This window comes from Otolemur garnettii, unplaced genomic scaffold (genome assembly GCF_000181295.1).
Source record: "Otolemur garnettii isolate 467f Iridium unplaced genomic scaffold, OtoGar3 scaffold00013, whole genome shotgun sequence".
In the NCBI taxonomy this organism is placed as follows: Eukaryota; Metazoa; Chordata; class Mammalia; order Primates; family Galagidae; genus Otolemur; species Otolemur garnettii.
The window spans coordinates 28,465,999-28,477,414 of record NW_003852408.1 but is presented as its reverse complement, the minus strand read 5'-3'; the positions used below and the strand labels follow the sequence as shown (position 1 = coordinate 28,477,414).

The following is an 11,416-nucleotide window of genomic DNA, read 5'->3' as shown; positions in this document are numbered from 1 at the left end:
CCCGCCACAACGCCCGGCTATTTTTTGGTTGCAGCCGTCATTGTTGTTTTGGCGGGTCCGGGCAGGGGATTCGAACCCGCCACCTTAGCTGGTTGAGCTATAGGCGCCGAGCCAGACTATTTTCTATATACTGATTTTTATCAGGAAACTTAGACTTCACCCCTTTATTACTGATATTTGTGTTCCTGAGGGCAATGTAGTGAGACTCTGTCCCAAAAAATTTAAATAAATAAAAATAAAATCATCTGTATGGTTTGTCTTTATTTTCTTAGTTTTACATAACTTTCTTTAATCAATGTTTTTATCTTAGTATATTTTCACATAAAAGTTAAAACTCTTGGCTCGGCGCCTGCAGCACAGTAGTTGCCACATACACTGAGACTGGTGGGTTTAAATCTGATCTGGGTCTGCTAAACAACAATGACAACTACAACAACAAGAAATAGCCGGGCATTGTGGTGGGCACCTGTAGTCCCAGTTACTTGGGAGGCTAAGGCAAGAAAAGGTTGCCTGTGAGGTCGCTATGAGCTTTGACATGATGGCACTCTCCCAAGGGTGACACAGTGAGACTCTGTCTCAAAAAAAAAAAAACCCATTAAAACTCTTCCACAGTTCATTTTTTCCCTCTAGTTTTTTTCTCTTTCCAACTTTTTTTTTTCTTTTTGGAGACAGAGTCTCACCTTATTGCCCTCGGTAGAGTCCTGTGGTGTCACAGCTCAAAGCAATCTCCAATTCCTGGGCTTAGGCCATTCTCTTGCCTCAGCCTCCTGAGTAGCTGGGACTACAGGTACCTGCCACAGTGCCTGGCTATTTTTTTTGTTGCAGTATGGCCGGGGCCAGGTTCAAACCCACCACCCGTGGTATATGGGGCCGGCGCCCTACTCACTGAGCCACAGGTGCCACCCTCTTTCCAACTATTAATCAAGTCTTCTAAAGTATAGAAACTTCAAGTTTCTTACATTTTAAGTTTTTCCTATTTTCTCTTTTTGACAAAATCTGCAAACTTTTCTGTAATCTAGGTTTTAGCATTGTCCATAGATTTTTAATTTTCTGACACAACCTACATTAAGAAATACAGATTCAGCTGGACTCATTGGTACATGCTTATAGTTCCAGCTACTTGGGAGGCTGAAGCAGGAGGATCACTTGAGCCCAGTTCAATTCTGTAGTGTGCTGTGAACCACCTATGAATAGCTACTATACTCCAACATAGGCAACATAGTGAGACCTCATTTTTTTTAACTTAAAAAAAAAAAAGGAAAGGAAGAGTAAAGAAATACGATTTTACATCATGACACACTGTTATAAGACAGTAAATATATTACTTTATACTACCTGCTCTGGTATTTTCTGTTCTAGTCCAGAGTATTTCACTTTTGGGAGATGGTAGAGTTGTTGGTTTTAAATGCTGATCCCAACCCATGTAGGCTGAGTTCATGACCTACCCAGGAGCCCCAACTTGCATTTTCCTTCCTTTAGGTAAGAAAGGTTTTAAAAGGCGGCCAGGCACAGTGACTCAGGCCTGTAATCCTAGCACTCTGGGAAGCCAAGGCAGGTAGATTGCTTGAACTCACACCTTCCTGACCAGCCTGAGCAAGAGCAAGACCCTTCTCTACTAAAAATAGAAAAATTAGCTGGGCAGCATGTCAGGCACCTGTAGTCCCAGCTACTCAGGAGGCTGAGGCAAGAGAGCTGTTTGAACCCAGGAGTTTGAGGTTGCTCTGAGCTGTGTAGCCACAGCACTGTAGCCTAGGGCAACAAAGTAAGACTCTGTCTCAAAAAAAAAAAAAAAGAAAAGAAAAGATTTTAGATGTTCCTTGTCTCAATCTTATTCTTTTTTTTTCTTCTAGTCTTTAATCATCAGCATTAATAATGATATTCCCTTTAATTCATTTACTCAAATGTTAAAATATCAGGATTTATTCCTAAAGTCCCTTTTCTAAGCGCTCAAAAGATTTTGCCTGAATATTCATATTTTTCTGTATTCTTAGTTTGCTTGTTGTTTGTTTGAAACAGTCATACTCTATCACCCAAGATAGAGTGCTCTGGCTTCATAGCTCATAGCAATCTCAAACTCTTGGGCTCAAATGATCCTCTTGCCTCAGCCTCCCAAGTAGCTGAGACTACATAGGCCTACTACAATGCTCAGCTAATTGTTTTCTATTTTTAGTAGAGACAGGGTCTTGCTCTTTCTCAGGCTGATCTCAATCTCCTGAGCTCAGGCAATCCATTGGCCTATGCCTCCCAGAGTGCTAGGATTAACAGGCATGAGCCACCACACCTGGACTATTTTTCTCTATTCTTACTGATTCTTCTCAAAATTTTTAAACATTTAAAGAGATAAAATTGATAAACTTCACATATTAAGATGTACAATTTGATAAGTTTTCATGTATATCTACACCCATAAAACTATCACAGTCATGATTATATCAGTTATCCCCAGGAGTTTTCTTATACCTTTGTAATCCTTTCCTCTCACCATTCTCTATCCCCCATGAAAACCCAGCAACCACTGATCTGCTTTCTGTCACTAGAAATTAGTTTAAATTTTCTATAATTTTATATAAATGGAATCATGTAAATGTTCTATTTATATGTGTGTGTGTGTGTGTGTATATATATATATATATTTTTTTTTTTTTTTTTTTTTTTGGGAGACAGAGTCTCATTATGTTGCCCTTGGTAGAGTGCCCTGGTGTTATAGCTCATAGCAACCTCAAACTCTTGGGCTTAAGTGATTCTTTTGCCTCAGCCTCCCAGTAGCTGGGACTACAGATGCCTGCCACACGCCTGGGTATTTTTTTGCTGTTGTTGTTATTGTTGTCATCGTTTAGCAAGCCCTGGCTGGGTTTAAACCCACCAACCCCAGTGCATGTGACTGGCACCCTAACCACTGAGCTATGGGTGCCGAGCCGATGTACTGGGTTTTTTTTGCAATTTTTGGCCAGGGCTGGGTTTGATCCCGCCACCTCCAGCATATGGGGCCAGCCCCCTACTCCTTTGAGCCACAGGTACCACCACCGATGTACTGTTTTTAATCTGGCTTCTTTCAGCATAACTGTTTTGAGATGTATCCATGTTGTTATGTGTATCAGTAGTTTATTCCTTTGCATTGCCAAGTAGTGTTTCATTGTATGACTGTGCTACCATTTGTCCATCTACCTTGAGTTGGGTATTTGGTTTGTTTCTAGTTTTGAGATGTTATAAATAAAGCTGCTATGAATGTTCATATATAAGTCTTTGTATAGGCATATAATTTTCTTGGGTAAATACCTAGGAGTAGAATGGCTGAATCATGTTTTAGGTATATGTTTAACTTTTTAAGAAACTACCTAATAGTTTTCCAAAGTGGATTCCCACCAGCAGTGTATGAGATTACCAGTTTCTCCACAACTTCTTCAGCACTTGGTATGGCCAGTCTTTTTAATTTTAGACATTCTCTTTTTTTTTCTGAGACAGAGCCTCAAGCTGTCCCCCTGGGTAGAGTGCTGTGGCATCACAGCTCACAGCAACCTCCAACTCCTGGGCTCAAGCGAGTCTCCTGCCACAGCCTCCCAAGTAGCTGGGACTACAGGCGCCTGCCACAATGCCTCGCTATTTTTTTTGGTTGCAGCCATCATTGTTGTTTGGTGGGCCCGGGCTGGATTTGAACCCGCCACCTTAGGTGTATATGGCTGGCGCCTTAGCCACTTGAGCCACAGGTGCCAAGCCGTTTTTAGACATTCTAATATGTTGTTTTAATTTACATTTCCCTCGTTACTATTAAGCATCTTTTCATGTGCTTATTTACCATCCTTGTCCCTTCTTTGTTGACACGTCTGTTCAAATCTTTTCTTAAAAATTGAATTGATTGTTTTCTTTCTTTCTTTTTTTGTTAAATCTATCAGCCATTTAATTAAGGTTTTTTTTAAGAAATTTAAAACATGAGTTTATGAGGGTAAACTCCATTTGTCAGGGCATACACAGATTGTAGTTAGCCATAGAGCTGAGGAATAGCCTTGATTTGGGGTAAAATTTGTGAGTCCACAGCTTTTTTTTTGGTAATAAATAAATAAATAAATAAATAACCAGGTGTTGTGGCAGGCGCCTGTAGTCCTAGCTGCAGTTTTTGGCCAGGCCAGGTTTGAACCGCCACCTCTGGTATATGCAGCCAGCGCCCTACTCCTTGAGCCAGAAGTGCCACCACAGTCCACAGCTTTTTGATCAACTGTGCACTGTTTTGTTATCTTGTATTTCTCTTTTTTTCTGTAGTGAAGATCTCACCTTCCTGGTATCTGGGCTTCCACAGCTGCTGCTTTTTGAAATAAGTATCAGTAAGATGCTTTGGGATTTTAACATTACTGATGTCAATTTTTGTAGTGGTGGTAATGACAAATAACTCATATGTCCTTGGTAGAGGAACTTGATCAAGGGCCAGAAGGCCAGTCACAAGTAGCAAGCCACTGCCCAGCTGCCCATTCTTATCCCCACCAACTGGACAAGAAACAAGTGGCAAGGATCTTCACCTTCTTTTTCTTTTCAATCTTGGATTTAAGGGCAGATGAGGTGGCTCACGCCTGTGATCCTAGCACTCCAGGAGGCTGAGGCAGGCAGATTGCCTGAGCTCAAGAGTTTAAGACCAGCCTGAGCAAGAGTGAGACTCCATCTCTAAAAAAAAAAAATAGGGCGGCGCCTGTGGTTCAAGGAGTAGGATGCCAGCCCCACATACTGGAGGTGCTCAGTTCAAACCCAGCCCCAGCCAAAAACTGCAAAATAAATAAATAAATAACTAGGTGTTGTGGCAGGCACCTATAGTCCTAGCTGCTTGGGAGGCTGAGGCAAGAGAATTGCTTAAGCCCAAGAGTTTGTGGTTGCTATGAGCTATGATGCCATAGCACTCTACCAAGGGCAACAAAGTAAGACTCTTGTCCTCCAAAAAAAAAAAATTCTTTTTTTTTTGAGACAGAGCCTCAAGCTGTCCCCGTGGGTGGAGTGCCGTGGCATTACAGCTTACAGCAACCTCCAACTCCTGGGCTCAAGCGAGTCTCCTGCCTCCACCTCCCAAGTAGCTGGGACCTTAGGCGCCCGCCACAATGCCCGGCTATTTTTTGGTTGCAGCCGTCATTGTTGTTTGGCGGGTCTGGGCTGGGGATTCGAACCCGCCACCTTAGGTGTACGTGGCTGGCGCCTTAGCTGGTTGAGCTATAGGTGCCGAGCCAAAAAAAAAAAATTTTTGGATTTAGCTGCTTTGTATTTCCTCTTATACATATGTGTTTCCTTTCTGGAATACATGGCAGATCAGGATGTATTCCTCTGACGAGAATAGGATTTCAGCTGCAGTGGGGCTTCCCCTTCTTGGCCTTAGGCTTCTTCTCTTTATTAACAGATTTCTACTCTTTAGTAACCAGCTTCTCAACTTTTTTACCCACCATCTTGCAAGATGGGAAAGAGAACTAAAGGCTCCATTTCAGGTTTATGTGATTGTTTTCTTATTAAATTTTTGTCTTAATAATTGTCTGGGTAATTTATAAAGAAAAGAAATTTATTATTCACAATTCTGGTGGCTAGGAATTAATTTCAATATCAAGGTGCCAGCATGTGGCCAGGGCCTTTGTGTCATACCATGCTGTGACAGAAGGGCAAGTGAGGGTGCGAGTGTGAGACAGAGGGCTCAACTTGCTTTTTTAGCAAACTGCTCTCTCTACAACAAACCCAATTCCCCAACAATGACATTAATTCATTCATGAAGGCAGATTCCTCGTGGCCTAATCACCTCTTGGCATTTCTATCTTTTAAATCTGTCACAATGGAAATTAAATTTCAGCATGAGTTTTGAAGGGGACATCAAACCATGGTAATTTTGAAGTTCTTTATGTATTCTGGACTCAAGTCTTTTATTAGATATACGATTTGGAAATGTTTCTCACTAGGCTGTGGCTTGTGTTGTCATTCTTTTAACAGTGTCTTTGCAAAGACAGAGGGTTTTAATTTTACTAGTTTATCTTATCATTTTCTTTCTTGTTTCCCATATTTAAGAAATCTTTGCCTAGCCAAAGGTCACAAAGATTTTTCTCTCATGTTTTTTATAGAAATTGTATAGGTTTATATCCATTTTGAGGATTATTTTTAATGTATGTCAAGTTATGTATCAGCATTCTTTTTTGCATATGGATATACAATTTTTTGGCATCGTTCGTTTTAAGGACTCTCTCCACTGAATTGCCTTTGCACTTCCATCAAATATTGAGTCTTCATATATTTGTGGGTCTATTTCTGGACTTTATATTCTGTTCCATTGATTTATATGTCTGTCTCAATGCCAATATCACAATCTTGATTACTTTAGCATTATAGTGTGTCTTGAAATCTGGTAATATTAGTAATACTCTTTACTTGTCATATTTTGCTTTTTTTTTTTTTGCATTTCCGTAATGACTTGGTTTTTGGCTTTTGTTTTTTTTTGAGACAGAGTCTCACTTCGTCATCCTGGGTAGAGTACGGTGGTGTCATAGCTCACAGCAACATCAAACTCTCGGGCTCAAGCAATCCTGCTTCAACTTCCTAAGTAGCTGGGACTACAGGCACCTGCCCCCAAAATCAGCTATTTTTAAAAACAGGGTATCACTCTTGCTCAGGCTGGCATAATAAATTTTAGAATCACCTTCCCAGTTTCTACAGAAAATCTTGCTGGAATTTTTCATGAAATGATATTAAATCTATAAATGAATTTAAGAAGATTAACATCTTACTACTTAGTCTTATTAATATAAATTTATAGTTATTATTTTATAAATTTATCTTTTCAGTCATATACGAAAAAGGACTTACAAACCCAAAATACACTAACACTGGTTTTTGTAGTTGTTTAAGTAGACTTTTGACTTCTAGTTATTGTCTAGTGTCCTTTCACTTCAGCCTGAAGGACTTCCTTTAGCATTTCTTATAGGGCTAATCTATTAGCAGTGAACTCCTCGGCTTTTATTTAATGGAAATGTCTTAATTTTTCCTTCACTATTTAAGGATAATTTTCCTTGATATAGAATTCTTGGTTTTTCTGGACACATTAGCTATGCTGTATATATATCACATACCTATAATCCTAGAACTGGGAGACTGAGGTGGGAGGATAGCTTAGCTCCAGAGTTCAAGACCAGCTTGAGCAAAGTAAGACTCCATCTTTAAAAAAAAAATTCTTCATTTACAGTTTGGGTGGGTTTTTTTTCCCCTCTGCACTTTATGTTATACCATTTCCTGGGACTTCCTTGGTTTCTGGCAAGAAATTGGCTGTTAATCTTATTGAGGATCCCATATATATTTCAAGTCTTTTCTTTCTAGCTGTCAAGTCTCCATCTTTGGCTTTTGACAATTTGATTATAATGTGTCTCAGTGTAGAACACTATGAGTTCATCCTATTTAAAAGTTCATCAAGCTTATTGGATGTGTAGATTGATTTCTTTTATCAAATATGGATATGTCTTCAAATATTCTTTCTACCTCTTTCTTTCTCTTCCCCTTCTTGAACTCCCATTATGTGTATTTGGTGTGGCAGATAATGTCTCACAAGTCTTTTAGGCTCTGTTCATTTTTTTCTTGTATTCTTTTAATTTCTGCTCCTCATTCTGGATTATTTTATTTTCTGTATCTTCAAGTTTACTGATTTTTTATTCTCTCTGCTCTTACCTGCTGTGGAACTGCTCTAGTAAATATTTAATTTCAGTTTTTGTACTTTTCAGCTCTCAAGTATCTTTTTGGTCTCTTTTAATAGTTTCTGCCTATTTATTGCTATTTTCCATTTATTAAGACATTGTTTTCCTGGTGTCCTTTAGTTCTTTGTCCATAGTTTCTTAATTTTTTGAACATGTTTGAGATGGTCCAATTAAAATCTTTTTCTAGTAATTCCAGTGTCTGTACTCCTCAGAGACAGTTTCTATTAATTTATTTTTTTTCCTATAAATGGGTCATATTTTCTTGTTTCTTTGTATGCTTGTGATTTTTTTTGTTTAGAACTACACAATTTTGAATATCATGATGGTCAAAAAGAAAAAAATAAAGCCCCTCTCCCCCCCCAAAAAAATACTCTTCAGGTCTTTGTAGATTGGCTTTATGTTGGGGCTTCCTTTATCACTTTTCCAGGTCTTTTACAACTCTGCCTTGGCTTCAACTTCCTGTTAGCACTGAGCCTAGAGATCACCCAGTTATGAAAACTATAGTCTTTCTGGGCCTTTTCTAAACATGCATCCTGCCCTGTACACATGCAAGACTTTTTAGCTTCTCCAGTCATATGTGAAAGGTTTTTTCTTTTTTCTTTTCTTTTTTTGAGACAGAGTCTCACTTTGTCACCCTTGGTAGAGCTCCATGTTGTCATAGCTCATAGCAACCTTAATTAAACTCTAGGCTTAAGAGATTCTCTTGCCTCAGCCTCTGAAGTATCTGGGACTATATAGGTGCCCACCACAACATCTGGCTATTTTTAGAGATAAAGTCTCGCTCTAGCTTAGGCTTGTCTCAAACCTGTGAGGCCAGGCAATCCACCTGCCTCAGCCTCCCAAGCTAGGATTACAGGTGGGAGCCACCATGTCTGGCCCAGTGGAAGCTTTTCAAAACCTTTATTCCCCAAAGAGGACCATGGTGCAGGTATGCAGATAGCATATGCCCAGAAAAAACATTATTAAATTTCTAGCAGGTTCAAAGTTCAGATGTTTGTTGCGGAATACAAATTATTAGGAAACAAACTGTTACCAATATTATATCAAGGATTTTTAGCATAAAATAGGCTTTTCAGATAAAATACCCATATTAAGTATTGTGTGGGATATACTTAAAAACTTATTATTGTGGGCGATGCCTGTGGCTCAAAGGAGTAGGGTGCCAGCCCCATGTGCCAGAAGTGGCGGGTTCAAACCCAGCCCCAGCCAGAAACTGCAAAAAAAAAAAAATTTTATTCTCATTATTTATCTGAAATTCATGTTTAAATGAGTGTCCTATATTTTTATTTGCTAAATCTGGCAACCAGATCCTGAAACTATCTTTTTGAAAGTAAATGTTTTAAAGGTACAGGAAGTATAAATATCAGAGCAGGAGAAAAGATTGAAGCTTCATAAAAACAAATTGAAAAACAAGTCTGAAGAGATTCTGGATAACAGTCTACCAAAGTATCTAGAGTCTATTCTTCAAAAGGTAGTTAAAATTAGCTTTCCCCCAAAAGGAGGTTATTGTTCATTGTTGGCATATAGGAATACTACAAGATGGGACTATTTTTGATACTACTATTAGAACTATTTTAAAAGTTTTAAGGTTGTAATGAAGCACTCTTAACTAGGGGTAAAGGAGAAAAAGCTCACTTAGAGATAGAAGAGAGCCAAATACCCAGAATTCCATTAAACTCAAACTTATTTTTGAAGTGGAATTAGCAACTGAAATAATAAGGCTATATGTAAATGAACAACAATGGCATAAACCTATGACCTTGAAAAAACATGTGTCACTTATTACAGTTCCTTACTCTACTGATAATCCTTCAAGATGTTAAGTTAAATCTTGCTTGTTTCCTTCCTTCTTACCTTTTGAGAATGTGATCCTTTACAAATCCTTGAGTTGTAAGATCTGTTATTATAGCTATGTAAAATACTTGTTAAAGAAAACTGATTTTTCTTTTTGCTCATGTTGTAAACTAAAAAGCTTAATTCATTGTTTTTTTTAAAGACACACTGTTTGATATGTACTTGCATTACAGGCAGTGAGATCACTCAAGGAGACAATCGAAGACTGCTGGGATCAGGATGCAGAAGCTCGGCTTACTGCACAGTGTGCTGAGGAGAGGATGGCTGAACTTATGATGATATGGGAAAGAAACAAATCTGTGAGCCCAACAGTCAATCCAATGTCTACTGCTATGCAGAATGAACGGTAAGATACTGAGGGGTTTGTCATCTCTCAGTTAGCATTAGAAAGTGAGACCAAACAAAGAATAAGAAATAAAAATTATTAAACTAGCCTAATGATACAATGATTAACTAATGTGATCTAAAGTTGTAATTTTTTCTTCAGTATTCCCATTCTTCTACTGAAAATTTTTTTTGGTATGAATGCAAGATGGAGTCTGTGTTCTTTGTATCTAAAAGTATAGTAAAGAAGATTAGTCTTTCTCTATTAGTACTCCTTGATAAAGGCAAAACATTTTCATGGTTCCAAAAGTTTGTGAGCCCTTCTACATATATTGTTTGATTTATCCTTTGTTATTATTATTCCTTCTTACCCTGCTTTTATTTTATTTTTTTAATGTAAGTGGAACCATGTATCTAACCACCAATTTACTAGTGCTAAGGTTTCCACACTTCCTATCCAATGCTATTTCTTATAGAATACACTGCTACTACATTTACATGGATGCAATTCAAAGGTCTTTCTGTTACATCATAAACATTATTTTATAAGACATTTTATTTGTTATAAATATGATTTTTTTTTTTTTGGACAGGGCTGGGTTTGAACCCACCACTTCCGGCATATGGGGTTGGCGCCCTACTCCTTTGAGCCACAGGCGCTACCCAGAACTACGATTTTGCATTTTAAATTAAAAGACTTTTTAAAAGTGCCTACAAATTCAGAAAAAAATACGTCTATATTTCTTTTTTCCATGTTTGGGGAAGAAAAGCCTCACTATGAATTTGGTACTTTATCTAATACATGTTTAAAATTTTCAGAAAAGCATCTAGGAAAGTGTTACCAAAAAAATTTAAGATAAAAATGCACTTGATTCTTAAACCATTTTCTTTGTCATTTTATATTCTTCTAATTTCTAAGAGCAATTTATACTATGAACTATGTTTCAGAAATTGGTAGGTTGAATTAGCTTCAGATATAAACTCTGAATATCTGAATACCTTACACATCAGCAGGTTGAGGAAGATAGAGCCTCACAACTCTATAAATTTTCTTTCTTTATATAAGACCTGATGACAGTCTTCTGCTTTCATCTTCCCTTATCTCTGTATTTTTTATGTCCTATTTATAGCTTTCCCAAAAGAGCTAAAAGCCAGGCATGGTGGCTTCTGTCTGTAATCCTAGTACTCTAGGAGGCCAGGGTGGAATCTCTTGAGGTCGGGAGTTCAAGACAAGCCTGAGCAAGAGCAAGACTCCATTAGAAAATTAGCCAGGCATAGTGGCCCATGCCCGTAGTCCCAGCTACTAGGGTAGCTATGGCAGGAGAATCACTTGAGCCTAGGTGTTAGAGGTTGCAGTGAGCTCTGATGACACCACTGCATTGTAACATGGATGACAGAGCAAGACTCTGTTTTGTTTTGTTTTGTTTTGTTTTGAGACAGAGCCTCAAGCTATCTCCCTGGGTAGAATGCCATGGCATCACAGCTCACAGCAACCTCCAACTCCTGGGCTCAAGCGAGTCTCCTGCCTCAGCCTCCCAAGTAGCTGGGAC

General features: G+C 38.5%; 1 protein-coding gene across 1 annotated transcript in view; it reads left to right on the top strand.

Moving 5' to 3' along the window:
• Window positions 1–11,416, top strand: part of BMPR2 (bone morphogenetic protein receptor type 2) — a 195,857-nt gene that overhangs the window by 178,211 nt on the left and 6,230 nt on the right. The window contains exon 11 of the mRNA XM_003785030.3: window positions 9,716–9,888. Within this exon, the coding sequence (XP_003785078.1) occupies window positions 9,716–9,888 (173 nt within the window). The remainder of the gene's footprint in view (window positions 1–9,715; window positions 9,889–11,416) is intronic.